At 43.0% G+C, this 19,028-nt stretch overlaps 1 protein-coding gene across 3 annotated transcripts in view; it reads left to right on the top strand.

Annotated features, from left to right (window-relative positions):
• Positions 1 to 12,794, top strand: part of CRELD1 (cysteine rich with EGF like domains 1) — a 30,670-nt gene extending 17,876 nt beyond the window's left edge. For all 3 annotated transcript variants that reach the window (XM_058171863.1, XM_058171861.1, XM_058171862.1), the window contains exons 9-12: positions 3,376 to 3,459; positions 5,012 to 5,107; positions 9,353 to 9,499; positions 11,893 to 12,794. In XM_058171863.1, the coding sequence (XP_058027846.1) occupies positions 3,376 to 3,459; positions 5,012 to 5,107; positions 9,353 to 9,499; positions 11,893 to 12,113 (548 nt within the window). In that variant the 3' untranslated portion in view covers positions 12,114 to 12,794. The remainder of the gene's footprint in view (positions 1 to 3,375; positions 3,460 to 5,011; positions 5,108 to 9,352; positions 9,500 to 11,892) is intronic.
• The last annotated feature ends 6,234 nt before the right edge of the window (positions 12,795 to 19,028 follow it).

Consider the following 19,028-nt stretch of genomic DNA (forward strand, 5'->3'; position numbering starts at 1 on the left):
TTACAGGACCGCCTACTGTTACCCCATGCCTCCCACTGACCCATATGCTCACACAGAGAGGGACTTCTCAGGGTGCCGTCCGGCAAACAATGTCGGCTGGCGGCCCCCAGGGGAAGATCCTTCTCTGTGGGGGCTCCTACCCTCTGGAACGAACTTCCCCCTGGTTTGCTCCAAGATCTTCGGACCTTTCGCCGCGAATTGAAAACGTATTTATTTACTCGCGCGGGGCTGGCTTAAGTTTCTGTTAAATTTTTTAACTTTTAAATTTTTTAAATCTCTAAATTTTATATGAATTTTAACGGGTTTTTAGATTTTAAATGTTTTAAAGTTTTGGCCAATTGTATAATAAGTTTTTTAATTAAATCTCCATTCCCAACCCACTCCAGGGGAAGGATACTGTAAAATCTCCATTCCCAACCCACTCCAGGGGAAGGATACTGTAAAATCTCCATTCCCAACCCACTCCAGGGGAAGGATACTGTAAAATCTCCATTCCCTCCCGATCAGCTGGGAGGCAGAGAATAGATGGGGGCAGGGCCAGTCAGAATTTTTACTACCGGTTCTCCAAACTACTCAAAATTTCCGCTACCGGTTCTCCAGACCTGGTCAGAACCTGCTGAAACCCACCTCTGATTCCTACTGACTATCACTGTCTACAAACACCCGTGTACATCTCAAACCTCTATCCAGCGGCTATTTTCAGTTCCCTGTTTCTCACAGCTTCAATCTTCTGATTCCAAATATATCTCAAGATCACGTACTTTGCAGAAGATGCAGCACACAGGCCAGCACGTTAGAAATATGCCTAGTACATTTTGCAATTATTTTAGTTTAAAACTTTGGTTCAGTGAGGCCTACAAGCCCACTCCTAGGCCTTACTACCTGCAATGGCTATATTTCTCTCCTCATAGGCTGTTTGCAGTGTTCGGCAGTCTTGTGACCATGATTTATGACATTTTTGCTGAAAATGTTCCATAGCAGGGGTCTCCAACCTTGGCAACTTTAAGCCTGGAGGACTTCAGCTTTGCTAGCTGGGGAATTCTGAGAGTTGAAGTCCTCCAGGTTTAAAGTTGCCAAGGTTGGAGACCCCTGTTCCATAGGGAACAAAAGATTCACTTAACAACCGTCCCATTTGCTGAATGAGTGCTGCAAAAAAAAAAAAAAAAGAAGGGTCACAAAATTGAGTCGGTCACTTGCTGAGCGTCATGACTTACGAGAATAATTGGCAGGCTCCATTAAGATCGTAAGACAAGGGCTACCTATAATGCGATCAGTAAATAATCACGAAGATAGGTAATCCACAACCTGGGACCACAATTGAGGCCACACAGTTGTTATTAAGCCAAGACAGTTGTCAAATGTGTTTTGTTCCATTTTGTGACCTTTCTTGCCACAGTTATTAAGTGAATCACTGCAGTTGTTTAATTAGTCAAACAGTTTGTCAGCCCTGGAGCCATTTTTCCTTGATTTCTTCAGGGCTGCCACAGCAGTGGCTGGGCAAGCTGTGGGACAGGAGGGGGGAGGTAGAGATAATGAGGGTTTTGTAATCATAATAAAATTCTTTCCCCTGAGAACCAAGGACATCTCGCCAGCTGCTGGGGAGGCGTGGATGGAGACCAACTGGAGTTGGGACAGTGACCGGTTTGAACCATGTGATGGACATGTGGATTGGGTGGAAAAGACCATTGACTTTAATTTGGGTGGGGGAAACGCAGGGCTTTGTTCTGACCTAGGCTTCCTGAGTCAGTAAAACACACAAGTAGTCCCAAAAACCTCTTTTACTGCAACAGCTGTGAATTCTGTTCATTCACAGATGAGTCCCAAATAGTTATAAAGAGGATAAGGCTGATAATCACCCACCTTTATCTCCCTTGACACGCTGCCAAAGACCTAATTTGCAAAGCCACATGGAGTCCAGAATAAAACAGAACTTCAGACTTTAAACTGAACAGAATTAACAACTTTGCTTCCTACAAAGGCCCACGTGCCTTTGCTCCTCTTTTATGTCTTATGGGAGGGGCCAATCATCTCCAAGCCTTGCTCCCGAGTCGTCCCTTTTGTTTTAACTGTTCTTGGCTTCTGGCAGCTCTGCGCATGTGCGCACTGGGAACAGTCTACCTCTGTTCCTCTGCCTCACTGATGTCTGACTCTGGAGGCTCCTGAGGCAGCACGGACCTCCCAGATGGCCCTTTCTCTGCCTCCAACGCAGAGCCCTTGTCCGAGCCTCCCCCAGACTCCAGGACTGGCCCATGTTCCTCCCCAACCTCCTCACTGTCCGACACTGCTGCCAGCTCTGCAGGCCACAACAGGATTTCAGAATCGGGTTTTCCCCAGATGTGCCAATATGACACCCCTACTAAACTTATACTTTGAGGAATATGCTTGCCTCGGAGTTTTGATTTTGTTGGGGGTGTTACTTGGAACCCTGACACGGTTGTTAAGTGAATCTGGCTTCCCCATTGACTTTGTTTGTCAGAAGGTTGCAAAAGGGGATCACATGACCCTGGGAATTTGCAACTGTCATAAATTATTATTATTATTATTATTATTATTATTATTATGACCACGGGGATGCTGCTACGGTTATAAGTACGAAAAATGATCTTAAGTCACTTCTTTCATTGTGCCATTGTGACTTTGAACGTTCACTAAATGAATGGTTCTAAGTTGAGGGCTACCTGTATCCTGCCTTTAACTCTTTCAATTGTATATTTGAATGTTATAAGCCACCTAGAGTCTTTTAGAGTGGGTGGCCATAATAAATTTAATAAGCAATTGTGTCAGCCTCCGCTTCTATATTGATTGATTGCTACGGCTGCCATTGTAAGCGGGGGAGGGGGGAGCTGTCTTGGCTGTTGGAGGGAGGGGGGAAGCAAGCTGGTGGAGAAGTCTTGTAACAGGGAGTGAATTGGAGGAACTTTCCCTTAGCGTTCTCTCTGCAGCTGGGAGGCATGTTGATAGCCAGTCAAGGTTAACCGTCTGGGCATACCAGAAGGATGGGGCCATCCGAAGCTGCACCCCATTTGACCCCCTGGGAGGAATGTGGATTGGATAATTCTGAGTGGAACCTTGGGGGGAGGATTTTGGGGATGTTTACTATATGCGATTTTGGTGCCTATTGCCTCAAACTGTGCTTTTCTTTAATTGCATTCAGTTCATACTTAGTAAAAGTACCTTTCTCTATGAAAATGGAGTCGGGTTTTTTTTCTTTCTTGAGTACTGAAAGGAGGCATACCTGACAAATAGCAACAACAGCAACACAGAAGCTCAAAGGAGAATCTAAGATTCCTTCATGAGAATTGAGAGGGGGGGGGAGGAAAGAGGGAGATAAAATATTTGGCCACCCCTATCTTGATCTCTCCATCTCTCTTACAGACATAGATGAATGTGGCACTGACATGGCACACTGTCGCAACAATCAGTTTTGTGTCAATACAGAAGGCTCCTACGAATGCCGAGGTAAGAGATTAAGGCTTCCACAATGAACTCTCTGTTGCTTTGAACCCCTGTGGGTCCCGCTTGGAACACATTCAAGAAGCAGACCTGCTTCTGCTGGGGCAACAGGTCTTCAGTGGATGATCTGGTGACTCTGTTCCTGTGGGTAATGTGGGAAGTCATGCTATGAGCATATCCACCCTCGTTTCTCTTGCTTTGGGGCACGAATCCTAATATAGCTCACGCTGCTGAAGTTCTTCAGGGAAGCAGAAATGGCATAGTCTACCAGCTGAGAACATTATTTTTTTCCCTCTCCCATAGGTAGACATTCTTATATATTTAGGCAAGTGGGTAGGTTTTCACGTACGAGAGCCCCTTATGTTTCAATCGTAGACAGGAAGCAGCAGATGGATGGATGCTTCATGCTAGGCTTACTGCATTTATTTGTGTGTGTATTTGTGTGTTTTTGAGTCGGTTTCTGACTGCTGGCAATTTCTTGGACCAATCCCTGCAGTTTTCTTGGCCCAGTTTTTTGGAAGGGATTTGCCCTTGCCTCTTCTTCCTTCCTAGGGCTGGGAGAGAAGGACTGGCCTGAGATCACCCAGCTGGCTTTGCCCCAAGGAGGGGGCTGGAATTCACAGCCTCCTGGTATCTAACCTGATACCTGAACTGCTACACCAAGCTAGCTATGGTTTATACACAAACAATCTATATATATATATAAGTGAAAACCCTCATGCCATAATCACGAAACCGTAAAGCCTACAAACTTGAAATCTGCCACATATGTTCCTCTTGGCTTCTAGGTGCTCACTAAGAAAGGATTTATCAAAATGACCATCAGAGCATTAGTATTTCTTATATTATTATTAACACGCTCTGATGCTAATTAGTTAGACTTTCTACTCCCCCTACCTACCTAAAAATAACTCTGGAGAGAAGGGAATGGGATAGGGGAAGCTTCTGTGGGGCAAGGCTGAGGGAGAGGAGGGGAGAGGATAGGGGAGGCTTCTGTGGGGCAAGACTGAGGGAAACAGGATAGGATAGGGGAGGCTTCTGTGGGTCAAGACTGAGGAAGAGAAGAGAATAGGATAGGGGAAGATTTTGAGGGGCAAGCCTAAGGGAGAGAAGGGGATAGGATAGGGGAGGCTTCTGTGGGGCAAGACTGAGGAAGAGAAGAGAATAGGATAGGGGAAGATTTTGAGGGGCAAGCCTAAGGGAGAGAAGGGGATAGAAAGCCTGAGGGAGAGAAGGGGATAGGATAGAAGACATTTCTGTGGGGGAAGCCTGAGGGAGAGAAGAGGATAGGATAGGGGAGGCTTCTGTGGGGCAAGGCTGAAGGAGAGAAAGGGAGAGGAGAGGCCGATCATAACTACTCATTAATTTTCAAGCTGTAAGTGTCGATTTATCAAGCCCAATCACATAGTTTTGTAGTGGAGCACAGGTATTCAGCTAGTGTTCTAATATTTTTCCCTTACCTTTTCATTCAGCCAGCCACCCACCCAGGGGCTTACTTACTCCTAGGGGGTCAATGCCTATGCCCATCTCTTCATTTCGCCCTCTACTTTCTCTTTAGACTGTGCCAAGGCTTGTATTGGCTGCATGGGTGCTGGGCCTTCTCGCTGCAAGAAATGCAACAAGGGCTACCAGAGAGATGGTGTCAAATGCCTTGGTAAGTTCAACCGTCACCTGTGCGAGTGGAGTCCTTGGTGCTCTCTGAGTTTGCTTGTTTTCATGCAGATGCTTCATTAGCAGTAGCAATACAACTTAGTCTTATATAACGTTTCATAGTACTTTACAGCAGGGTTTCCCCAATGATTCAGGCTTCGCAGACCAGCATTGGGGGAGGGAGAGTGATGGTTCAGACCAGCATTGGGGGAGGGAGAGTGATGGCACGCAGCTGCATTTGTACAAGCGGCAGGCACGAATGGAGCATGCTCACACAATTGGAGCACGCGTGCATGGGCTCGCCCACTGCTCGTACAAGTGGAGATGCGCACGCAAATGCATGTTCACCCGCCATTTCCGTGGCCTGGTTCTGAACAGCTCAAGACCCACTAGAGGGTCGTGGCCCAAAGGTTGGGGACCCCTGCTTTACAGCCGTCTCCAAGCAGGTTACAGAGAGCCAGCCTACGGCCCCCAACAATCTGAGTCCTCCTTTTACCGACCTCATAAGTATAGAAGGCTGAGACAACCTTGAGCCGGTGAGGATCGAACTCCTGGCAGTGGGCAGAGTCAATCTGCAATACTGCATTTCTAACCATTGTGCCACCACGGCTCCTGCCCAGTTTCATTACCCAAAGTAGGTAACATCATCATCAGTGCTGGGGGGAGGGGGTGTTTGCTTTCAATTGATATTCTGGTGGCTTCCCCTGTCAGTGTTGGTGGGGGTGGGCTTAGAGTTTCTTTTGTTGGGCTGTTTACTGTTGCCTTGTCTGGCAGTTCCTTGGCTGGAATGTTCCTATTCCTGCATAACTGGGAGGCAGCCAATCTTCTGGGCAGCCTAGAGGAGTTCTCTAACGCTACAGTGCTTTTTTCCTGCCAGTAGGCCTGTTAAAGTAGCAGGGACTCTTTTATTTATTTATTTATTTATTTATTTATTAATTAAATTTCTAGACCGCCCTTCTCCCGAAGGACTCAGGGCGGTGTACAGCCTTATTAAAATACATAGATAGACAATAAATTTAAAATAATTTTAAAATGAAATATTTAACCGGCCAATTTAACTAAAAATAGCAAAACCAATTAAAATCAGTACAAAATTTAAAATTTAAAATTTAAAAAACTAAAAAATCTAATCCAGTCCTGCGCACCTGAATAGGTGTGTTTTAAGTTCACGACGGAAGGTTCTAAGGTCCGAGAGTTGGCGAAGTCCTGGGGGGAGCTCATTCCAGAGGGCGGGAGCCCCTGCAGAGAAGGCCCTTCCCCTGGGTGTCGCCAGACGACACTGCCTAGCTGACGGCACCCTGAGGAGTCCCTCTCTGTGAGAGCGCACGGGTCGGTGAGAGATATTCGGTAGCAGAAGGCGGTCCCGTAAATAGCCCGGCCCTATGCCATGGAGCGCTTTAAAGGTGATCACCAACACCTTGAAGCGCACCCGGAAGGCCACAGGTAGCCAGTGCAGTCTGCGCAGGATAGGTTAATTTTAACTTTGGGAGTTGCTGAATTGTTGCAATCTGTTATCCTTGGACTCCACAGATGTTGCTGTGGTGGTTGGCTCTATCCCAGAAAAGACTCTAAATTGGCCCCCAACCCTGTTAGCCTTTCGTAAGGTCCTAAAATCATAGCTATGTTCTCGTGCTTGAGATGCTGAATGCGTTAAGGGCCCCCCGTTCAGGGGTGAAATGCTCCCGGTTCTGACTGGATCTGGCGATCTGTTAGCGCCCATGGTTGGTGGTTCAGCGATCCAGTAGCGATGGCAGAGCAAAACTCCATCCACCCGCCCAGGTGTTGTTACTTCCTGGTTTTAACCAAGAAGTAATGTGTTTTTTACGTCTGCGTGCAGTGTGACGCACAGCGCATGCACTTCGAAACCGGTAAGGAAGGTAAGTAGATTTCACCCCTGCCCCTGTTGCCTGTTGTATTGCTAAATGGCCAAGTTAGTTAGTTAGTTTAGTTTATTGGGGTTTTTTGTTGTTGTTGTTTTGCTCAGCACAAGTCAGTTTCTTCAAAGCAGTTTGGATTTTATTTTATTTTTAATACTTTTTATTCAGCATTTATATTTTTAACATCTTTGTTACATTTTTACAGCGTTCCAATACCAGCATCTTTAGTAATATTTATTTTATCTTTTAACCAACTATATACATACATTTTATATATTACTAATTCCTATATTCATTACACTTTATACTTATCTATTACACATTAACTATTTCGTTCCTCTATAATATCTTCTCTTATGTTTATACATTTATACATTAATTTTAGATTCTTTCTCCAACCAGTTATACCATCTATTTCATGTTTCATGGTATATCGTTTCCTCTCGGTCTTCTAATTCCATTGTTAATTTATCTGCTTCTGCACATTCTAGCACCTTTTTTTATCATTGTATTTGATGGAGCAAAACTTTGTTTCCAATTTTGTGCATATGCAATTCTGGTGGCTGTAATTATGTGGAGTATGAGATAATAAATTTCTTTTCTAATCTTCTATTTTATAATTCCCAATAAAAATAATTTGGGTTTCATAGCAATATTTCTCCCCATCATTTCCTCTAGCCATTTTTGGATTTTTAACCAATATGCCTTTGCTTTGCGGCATGTCCACCACATATAGAAATATGTCCCATGTTTGTGATTGCATTTCCAGCAATTTGGTGCATTTTTTGAGTTTAGTTTATTGATTAGCCCATAGGCCATATCAAAATACACAGCGTTCCAAACACAAATTATTAATAAAATACTATAAAAACAATTTAAAATGAAATTGGAGCTAACTGGCCAAGTATCTTGCTTCTATGTATGTATAATCTGGATGTTTTTAGTGTTTTTATTGTTACTGTCCACTGAAGTTGGGTCTAAAAGGTAACCTGAGATGTTGTCCTTTGGCAGGTATGAGCCCAGCCAAAAGAAGGCTTAGGAATAGAAGAGTTCCAGAAAAAGTTGTAGGAAAACTGTGGAGTTATGGATAGAAAGTTTCAAGGAATGAACCAAATTTTGTTGTTGTTAGTTGTGAAGTTGTGTCCGACCCATCGCGACCTCATGGACAACGTTCCTCCAGGCCTTCCTGTCCTCTACCATCCTCTGAAGTCCATTTAAACTCATGCCTACTGCTTCAGTGACTCCATCCAGCCACCTCATTCTCTGTCATCCCGTTCTTCTTTTGCCCCCAATCTTTCCCAGTATTAGGCTCTTCTCCAGTGAGTCCTTCCTTCTCATCAGGTGGCCAAAGTATTTCAGTTTCATCTTCAGGATCTGGCCTTCTAAAGAGCAGTCAGGGTTGATCTCCTCTAGAACTGACTTGTTTGTCCGCCTTGCAGTCCAAGGGACTCGCAGGAATCTTCTCCAGCACCAGAGTTCAAAGGCCTCAGTTCTTTGGCGCTCAGCCTTTCAAATACATAGAGTTAAATAAAGAGGTGGATCATAGTTGGCTATCTGTTAAGGGTAGTTCTTGACTTGCAACAGTTGATTTAGTGACCATTCAAAGTTACAACGGCACTGAAAAAGTGACTTATGCCCACTTTCCACACTTAACAACTGTTGCAGCATCCTCATGGTCACTTGATTGAAATTTGGCTGCAGGGGAACTGATTCATATTTATGACGGTTGCTGATCACCTTTTATGACTTCCTGACAAGCAAAGTCAATGGGGAAGCCAGGTTCACTTAACAACCTTGTTACTAACTGAACAACTGCAACAATCCACTTAACAACTGTGTCAAGAAGGTTTCTAAAATGGAGCCAAGTTCACTTAACAAATGTCTCCCTTAGCAGCAGAAATTTTGGGCTCAATTGCGATCACAAGTCCAGGATTACCCATATATTGTCACGGCTTTTCAGCCCTCAGATACACTGCATCTTTTCTCCAATAGTAAATCCAAATGTAACAAACTAATGGAAGGAAAGTCCTGAGAGCCAAGTGCGTGTAAGATGTAGCCTAATGCATATAAAATATGCAAACATTATCTGGATTGATTTGCTAGGCAACGGACTTTTCCCCTCATTTGGAGCAAAGCCCGAATTTAGATTTGTCCTTGACGCTTGAAATCTGCTGAATCAAGGTCTGGAAAAGTAAGGATTTACTGGCTTAGATATGGTGGGCGAGGCGCAGCAGTTGAGCAGATGACACAGCAGAGAGCTGGGAAAGCGTGGCTGCTGCATTTGGGGATGAAAATGAGAGATACGAAATGGACGGGTTTTTAGCCAATGTTGTTTATGATTCTCTGAACTTAACGCTCCCCTTCCTCGTCAGATGTGAACGAATGTGAGGATGTAGTGGAGGAGCCGGTGTGTACGGCAGCCAACGAGGTGTGTGAGAACACAGAGGGCAGCTATCGCTGTGTTTGCGCTGAGGGACATCTACGCAAAGAAGAGATTTGTGTGGAAGACAAGCCCCCAGGTAAAAGTCAGCAGGTCATTTTAGCTTTATTTCTTTATATCCCGCCTTTATTATTTTTTACAAATAAGGTGACATATATATATATAAAATACTCCTTCTTCCTGCTGTTTACCCCACAACAACCCAGTGAGGCAGGTTGGGCTGAGAGAGAGGGACTGGCACAAAGTCACCCAGCTGGCTTTCATGCCTAAGGCGGGACTAGAACTCATAGTCTTCCGGTTTCTAGCCAGGTGCCTTAACTACTAGTCCAGTCCAACATCCTTGACATCTCACAGGTTCTTGCTATGTGGTAGCCATAATTCTGTCTAGGATCAGCTTTGGGATCCGCTTTCTTTGTTATTCTCTCGCTCCCTGTATTCTGCAGACATTTCCTTGCAAACCGGCTGTTTTAGGAATAGTTAGGGTCTATAATTGAGTTAAACACAATCATTCCAGGGGTGAAGTGCTCCCGGTTTGGACCGGCTCGACCGATCCAGTAGCGATAGCGGCTGCTGGTTCGGAGGACCGGTAACAAAAATCCCTGGTCCTGCCCCCTGCCCCTGCTGAGTCACACCATCAGCAGAGGGTTTTTTTTTTACTTGTTTTTTTTTTATTTGCATTTATATCCCGCCCTTCTCCGAAGACTCAGGGCGGCTTACACTATGTCAAGCAATAGTCTTCATCCATTTGTATATTATGTACAAAGTCAACTTATTGCCCCCAACAATCTGGGTCCTCATTTTACCTACCTTATAAAGGATGGAAGGCTGAGTCAGCCTTGGGCCTGGTGGGACTTGAACCTGCAGTAATTGCAAGCAGCTGCTGTTAATAACAGACTGTCTTACCAGTCTGAGCCACCAGAGGTCCTTTTAAAAGCAGTTTTTCTTCAGCCGAAATATGCCTTGAAAAGTAAAAAAAAAAACCTCTGATGATCGTGGGGCTGAGCAAAACCCTTTAAAAGTTTTTTTTAAAAACCCCTCTTCAGCCGAAGGAAAACAGAAAAAGAAAAAAAAAAAAAAAGGTTTTAAAAGCCTCCTCTGGCGATCCCAGAGGAATTTCCTGATCCTCACAGGCATTTAAACTCACTTTATAAGAGCCCCCACCCAGGCCCAGCCAATTTCCCCTCCTCACTTACCTATAATTACTGCTGTTTTCGGGCTGGCAACACCATGCTTTCTTCAGCTACTGAAGAAAAAAAAAAAAGCTTGCTTTGACTTCCTCCTTTGCTGAATGAGGAATTCTGGGAGTTGAAGTCCACAAACTAAGTTACTAAGGTTGGAGACCCCTGTTCTAAAAAAATAAATAAAAATAATAAAATAATATTTGTGCAGCTTTCTGAGATTTGGTGTGTTTCTGTAGTGTTTCACTCTAACTACACAAACACACAAAATCTCACAAAGCTGTATGTGGCAGTGTGTGTGTATATGTGTGTGTGTGTGAGTGAGTCAGTTGTGTTATGTGTGTGTAAAGTGTGAAAGTGTGGGGTTCCTGCTTGTTGCAGGGGCCATTTTGGGTGAAGTGCAGCTGCTTGTACATTGTGTGTGAGTCAGTTGTATTGTATTGTGTGTGTGTAAAGTGTGAAAGTTGGTTTTTGGTACCTCTTATTGTTTTGTATACCTTATTTATTATTTTTATTATTTATTGTTATTGGCCACGCCCATCCAGTCATCTGACCACCAAGCCATGCCCACCAATTAAGCCACGCCCACAGAACCGATAGGGAAAAATTTTAGATTTCACCCCTGAATCATTCCAATCGGAGCAATATTCCAAATCAGACACAAATTTGGATTTGTTTTGGAGTAAATGAATTGTGAAATCGTTGTTTTCTTTCCTGCTTAAATATATTTCTGAATCAAGCTGAGGCCCAGTTTTTACACACTGGGCAGGGGAAGGGCGAACCTAGACCAATATTTCTCAACCTTGGCAAGTTTCACATGTGTGGACTTCAACTCCCAGAATTCCCCAGCCAGCCTTGGGGAGGTTGAGAAACACTGACCTCCTAGACCAGGGGTCAGCAACCTGCGGCTCTGGAGCCGCATGTGGCTCTTTTACCCTTCTGCTGTGGCTCTCTGTCACTCAAAATATGTGTCACAACTGCCAATGTGCAACACCCGCCGGCACATGATTTATTGAATTTTTTAACCCCCGGTAGGCCAAGAAAAGAAAAGTTTCAGAAGAAAACAGAACATTTAATTCAACTGCATATGCTAGTTTTGTAGCTGCTCAAGAAATAGTCAGGCACGGGAAGGGTTTTGTGGCTTCCAGTGTTTTCTTTTCTGTGGGAAACAGGTCCAAATGGCTCACTGAGTGTTTAAGGTTGCAGACCCCTGTCCTAGACAGTCAAACTGCTCCAGAGGTTAAAAACTGACTGCCCTTTGCCATTGCTGAGGGCCTCTTTGTTGTCTTTTCAGATGCTCCTGAGAAAGGATTCTTTGACGACATTACAGACGACGAAGTGGTTGTGTTGCAGCAGATGTTCTTCGGGGCTATCATCTGCGCGCTGGCCACCTTGGCTGCCAAAGGAGACATGGTCTTCACTGCCATTTTCATAGGCGCGGTGGCTGCGATGGCCGGCTATTGGATGTCAGAGCGTAGTGACCGCGTTCTCGATGGCTTCATGAAAGGAAGATAGGACTTAGGCAGGGATCACTCCCTTCTGCTTCCTGCCTCGGAAAGCCAGCTGAGGAGATCAGGAATACCTCGACCCCTACCCCTTTCCTTACCCCTTACCTTAGCAGGTTTGAAACCTAGAGGTGGAAAACACAACCTGCATCCCCATCTGGGCTAAAGGAAGCCTTGACTTTTTGAAGATATGGCTGGAGGGACAAATAGGAGCCAGGAAAATCATATGTGGTCTGCAGACCTATCACTGAGCAGTCCTGACAGATATTAGAAGGGACTGAATTACCCCTCAGGAAGTTTAAGGTTCAGATGAAACCGCTCCTATTATTGTTCAGCTGACCCACTCTCCATGCATGTTGGATGATCCTGGAAGAGTTCATCCCAATAAGCTATGATCTCTCCACTTGGGGCTTCCAAGGGTACTGGAAAAACAGCTCTTTGGGTCTGTGGTGGTATGGGGTGGTCCCCTGCTGGCTTTTTTGGGAATCTGTCCTTTGGCCAAAAGTTGGCCTACACATCGCATTGAAGGAAGTGAGAAATGGTAGCAATACATTTTTAGAGTGTTCTGCTTCAGGAAGGATTCAGTGTTTGGGCTGATCCCTGACCTCAAAATCACCCTTGTATTGAATCGATCAGTATCATAAGAGAGAGAGCATAATATAAATTTAATAAATAATAATATATACACTTATTTGTGTGGTCAGAAATGGTACATTTCAAAAACAATTCTCATCTATATAATGTCTGGACTTGCTCTTAACGCTGCTGGGGGCAGCTTGGAAGGCAAAGGAAATTAGAAGAGGCCTGCATGTCCACTTTTTTGCTTTGCAATTCTGTATCTCAGGAAAAAATAAATGTGTCTAAATCCACACAGTTCTTCCTGTTGCACACTCTCTCTTTCACGTGCCACAGATTTCTGTTCTACCAGACTTGCACACACAAGGTTTGAAACTTGCAATTTCACTTCAGCCTTCATGTTAAAAGACTTTTTGGAGAAGACTTCAAGAAATCACTGAAAATGTTTTTCCACCCCCCTCTCTGTTTTCCACAACCGCATTTGCCTTCTCCAATTTTCTTATGGGTCTTTTTGCATGCATAAAAGTTTGCTCCTTGGACTATCAGATAGGAATGAGTGGAATTTCAACTAGCTTCAATCCTCGCCTAAGCTTAACTTGTTTGCTTGCTTGTGCTTGTAGGTCACTCATTTCCTTATTAACTCTGGATGGCCTTATAGCAATAAAAGGAAAATGGCTAAACAACAGCTAAAGCAAAACAAAGAATGTTATTTTTGAACAAATATTTAAACTGTTGTTAAGAATCAGCAATAGCAATAGCACTTAGACTTACTGTATTTTTCGGAGTATAAGCCACACCTTAGTTTTTGGGGAGGAAAATAAGAAAAAAGCTGATTGGCAGGTGGATCAGCCTCCTGGAATACCCCCAATCAGGTGTTCCCAGAGGTGAATTTTAGCAACAGGTTCCTTGATTGTGAGCTCTGTGCCTTGCTTTTTTTTTTACTTTTTTTTTTTCTGCCTCTGAAACTTCTGAAATTCTGTTTCAGAAAAAAACTTTTTTTTCTGCCTCTGAAAGAGCTTCAGAAAAAAAGCCTCTGAAGCTTTGTTTGGGGGCTTCTTTTCTGAAACTCTGTTTGGAGTTTTTTTCCCTGAAGCTCTGTTTGAGGGCTTCTTTTCTGAAGCTTCTTTTCTGATGCTTTTTTCAGCCTCTAAAACCTCCGTTTGAGAAGCTATATACTACATTCGGAGTATAAAACGCATGCAGATTTTCACCCTCTTTTTGGGGAAAAAAGGTGCGACATACTCTACGGTATATACTGCTTTATATTGCTTTATAGCCCTCTCTAAGCGGTTTATAGAGTCAGCCTATTGCCCCCAATACTCTGGGTCCTCATTTTACCCACCTCGGAAGGATGGAAGGCTGAGTCAACCTTGAGCCTGGTGAGATTTGAACTGCCAAATTGCAGGCAGCTGGCAGTCAGCAGAAATAGCCTGCAGTACTTCACTTTAACCACTGCGCCACCAAGGCTTATCAGAACAATTAAAAGCCAGGAATAAACAGGTATTTGGTCTATGGTAAGAAACCTCCTAAACTGTAATGCAAAGAAGATCTGTTTCAATTTAAAATGCATTTTGTTCCACAATGTGACTCTTTTCACAGAGAATCAATCAGCTGGAAGGGAGGTCTTCTGGTCTAACCAATCTTATTTCATTCTTCAACTTAGTGACTAAATTAGTAGACCAGTGAAATACTGTGGACATAATATACTTAAGACTTCAGCAAGGCATTCGACAAAGTAGACCACAACCTACTTCTTCGTAAACTAGAAAAATGTGGGCTAGATAGCTTCATCACCAGATGGATTCACAACTGGCTGACAAACCGTACTCAATGAGTAGTCCTTAATGGGTCTAAGTTTACATGGAGAGAAGTAAGCAGTGGGGTGCCATAAGGTTCTGTCTTAGGCCCAGTACTCTTCAATATCATCATAAACTACTTAGATGAGGGAATAAAAGGGGAACTTACCAAATTTGCAGATGATACTAAGCTGGCAGGAATAGCTAACACTGTAGAAGATAGGCTCAAGATCCAGATGGATCTTGACAGACTTGAACGCTGGGCCCTATCTAACAAAATGAAATTCAGTGTAGAGAAAAGTAAAGTCTTACATTTAGGCAAGAAAAACCAAAAGTACACATATAGACTGGGGGAAACTAGGCTTAATAGCAGTAACTGTGAGAGGGATCTTGGAATCTTCGTGGACAACCAGCTAAATATGAGCAAGGAGTGTGCAGCGGCAGACAAAAAAGCCAATGCAATGCTAAATTGCAGTAGCAGGGATACAATCAAGATCAAGTGAGGTGCTAATACCACTCTATAAAGCCCTTGTAAGACCACACCTCTTCTCTCTAAAAGGAACATGGCAGCAATGCTTAAGTTTGCAGAGTTGCATCTGAACAAATTGCAAGACTTCTGGAACAATTTCCTTTGGACAGACGAAGTTATGTTTGGTTATAAAGCATTGCACTGTGTTTGGCAAAAACCAAACACAACTTGTCAGCAGAAACATCTCATGTCAATCATCAAGCAAGGTGGTGGAGTGATGATGATTTGGGCTTGTTTTGCAGCCACAGGACCTCAGCACCTTATAGTCATTGAGTCAACTGTGAATTCCTCTGCAAACCAAAATATTCTAAGGTCAAAGGTGAGACCATCTATCTGACAGCTAAAGCTTGATTGAGATGAGTCGTGCAACAGGAAAAGGATCTCAAGCACACCAGCAAATCTACAGCAAAATGGCTGAAAAAGAAAAGAATCTCAAGGTTTTGCAATGACCCAGGCAAAGTCCAGATCTCAACCCGATTGAAATGCTGTGGTGGCACCTCATGAGAGCTGTGTATAAACAAATGGCCACAAACCTCAATGAACTGTACTAATGTTGTAAAGAAGAAAGGGGGAAAATTCCTTCACAACAATGTGAGAAGAAGTTCTACAAACTATTGAATCATCAGGTGTACTGTGTTTTTCACACATGGCTTCTCCATTTTGACTTTCTTTTGAAAAAAAAAATGAGGACACGGTGCAACTTAATATGTCATGTATTTTGTTCATCTGAGGTTATATTTACCTACCTTTAAGAACTGCTGAGGACCAGATGATTTTTACTATGTCCTGATATGTAAAACCATAGAACTCAGAGGGCAGGGGTGAAATGCTACCGGTTTGCTCCGGTTTGGGTGAACCGGTAGTGATAAAAAACTACCGATTTAGGCAAACCAGTAGTTAAAAAAAGCTACGAACCAACAATCACTTGTGCTGTGTGGTTTAGCTTTGCTAGAAAGTAGGATTTCCTGCTTTCTAGCGAAGATAAACTGCGCTGCACAGCTGATCCCCCCCTCGCTGTTCTACTTACCTTCCCAAGCCACCTTTTGCTGCAAGCTGCGCGGCACAGGTGATCGTCAGACCACACGGCACAGGTGATTGTCAGATTGTAGCTTTTTTAAACTACCGGTTCGCCTGAACCAGTAGCTTTTTAAACACGCAGCATGCATTTGGGGCGTACTGCATATGTGCACACCATGTGTTTGGTGCACACGCGTGACCAGCGAACTGGTAGCAAACCGGTTCAGATTTCACCCCTGTCAGAGGATATACTTTCTTGACTGTAGGTGATCCAAGTTGGGTCTCTTTCAGTTTACCAATAATGTTATCTGGCTGTTCAGCATCAATGCTTGATCCAGGAACTCCCTCAAAATGCAAACCTGAAGAAGTGTGCAGCACTCTCCAGAAATCTAGCCTCTGAAATCAGTAACAACTCCATCTTGTTCATGCTAAGTTTCAAGTTCAGTTTGCAGCAGAGAGAATGGATGGATGGGTGGATGATAGGCATGCAGACATGACATGACATTATTGCATGACTTGACAGATATAGGGATGGATGGATAGATGATAGATTATAGTTGGAGAGATGATAAGAGCATAGATGATAAATACAGATGACTGATAGATGATTGACACGAGAGAAAGAATTACAGTCAAAGGCTCATTTGTCAAACAATATTGGACTACAACCATTACTAAGAAATAGATATTTTACTTTGATTCCATATACATAATCTCCTGTGAAGATATATAAACATTTACATGGTAGAACATTCATATTTATAAATTTGATGCAACTGTTCAGATCTTAAGGATGCTAGGAGAATGATTAAAAATCCTAATCAAATTGTTTCATTGAAAGGCTTTTATATGTAAATGGATGCATAATCACTTGAGAACCTTGTAGGATTTTTTGTTCTTTTTTAAAACTGTGATCCAATTGCACAGTTATGTTTCCCTCCTCTCCCAATCCACTTCATAAGAACTCCAGAGACTTGATGCTCCTGATATTTTTGGCTGATGATGCATCTTGATCCTTGATAATTATCTTTGAATTGCAAATCAGATGTAATTCTTTTACTAAGGAAACCAGATTGTACAAGGCTTCTCTTAAAATGCAGCAGTGCAAACATGAAATGTGTCACTTCAGAATAACAGAGTTGAAAGGGACCTTGGAGATTGTCTAATCCAGCCCCCTGCTGTGGTAGGAAACCCTATACCATTTTAGGCAAATGGTTGTCCAATCTCTTCCTTAAACCTTCCTTGTTGGGAGTACCCAAAACTTCTGGAGGCAAGTTGTTCCGCTGATTAATTATTCTGTCAGGAAATTTTTCCTTAGTTCTAAGTTGCATCTCTCCTTGATTAGTTTCTGTCCGTTGCTTCTTGTCCTACCCTCAGGTGCTTTGGAGAATAGCTTGACTCCCTCTTCTCTGTGGCAACCCCTGAGATATTGGAAGACTGCTATCTTGTCACCTCAGTGCTTCTTTTCATTAAACAAAACATACCTAATTCCTGCAACTGTTCTTCATTTTTTTAAGTCTCCAGTCCCCTAATACAGATGATTCTTTGCCCACCCTCATTTTTGCCATTATTATTACGCCGTCGTCGTTGTCGTCGTAGTAGATGATACCAGGGAAGCTTGTGCTGGCCTAGGAGAGAGTACGATGTACTTTAAAATAAAGAAATAAAAATACCATCCTGACACACTGCATTGGTCTATAAATGTTACAGATTTGTAATTTCTTTCTTTTGTCTGCACATTTTATTACACTTGAGTAAGGCTGCAAGAAAGAACTAATCTGGGCATAGAAGTTCTAAGTTCATCTTGGCTTTTTAGCAAACACTTTTATGAAAAGGAGATGATTGTCCTTGAGTTTGTACACAGGGTCATTCCAAAACAAACGATTCTGTTGCTGAAATGGCTTCCATGCCAGAAAATGTGTAGGAGGCATCTGAAAAGGCTCTCGTAATCAGTACTATTTGTTGATGTAACTCAAAAGTCTTGGGTTCAACATCTGAAACTAACATGTCTCTTATAGCATGATTATAGAGATCCAGCCTCCATCAAAATGCTGTGCTTGATAGATGCATTGACTGTCTTACCCTAAGATGGGGTCATAGATATTCAGACAAATAAAATAACGGAGTTGGAAGGGACCTTAGAGGTCTTCTAGTCCAACCCCCTGCTCAGGCAGGAATCCCTATACCATTTCAGACAAATTCACTGATGTTCATCTGTTGTGTTATGTAGAGCTAGGCAAGCACTTTAGCGATCTTCACTAAAATATGAATCTGTTGCTTTGCTGACAAAAGAGCTCTCCCTGATCTCAATATTAGATAAGATTTTATTTATTTATTTATTTATTTTATTTGTCATTTTATGACAGATACAAGTGTAAACATGATTATAAATACATGAAAAGGATACGAATAAAAATATTAGGACAGAGAGGAAGGATGAAGAAAGTAGAAGAAAGTAGAGAAGGGAGGAGGAAGGTTTGTTAAGGAAGGAAGTGGTAGCTGGGCAGGTCCGAATAAGTAACAAATGAAAGTTAATGATTAATGTTGAATAAGAGACTGTATATTGAATAGGTTGTTGGAAAATGAAAATAAAACTTTTTACATAAAAAATATTAGGACAGGGACGGTAGCCACGCTGGTGCGCTTATGCACGCCCCTTACAGACCTCTTAGGAATGGGGTGAGGTCTACAGTAGACGGTCTAAGGTTTTAAAGTTTTGGGGATTTGGGGAAGAAACCACAGAGTCAGGTAGTGCATTCCAGGCGCTGACAACTCTGTTACTGAAGTCGTATTTTCTGCAGTCTAGTTTGGATCGGTTTACCATGAGTTTGTATCTATTGTGTGCTTTTGTATTGTTTTGGTTGAAGCTGAAGTATTCATTGGCTGGTAGAACATTGTAGCAGATGATTTTATGTACTATGCTTAGGTCAGACTGAAGACGGCGAAGTTCTAAATTGTCTAAGCCCAAAATTTCGAGTCTGGTGGCATAAAGTATTTTGTTGCAAGC

Source organism: Ahaetulla prasina, chromosome 2 (assembly GCF_028640845.1).
Source record: "Ahaetulla prasina isolate Xishuangbanna chromosome 2, ASM2864084v1, whole genome shotgun sequence".
In the NCBI taxonomy this organism is placed as follows: domain Eukaryota; kingdom Metazoa; phylum Chordata; class Lepidosauria; order Squamata; family Colubridae; genus Ahaetulla; species Ahaetulla prasina.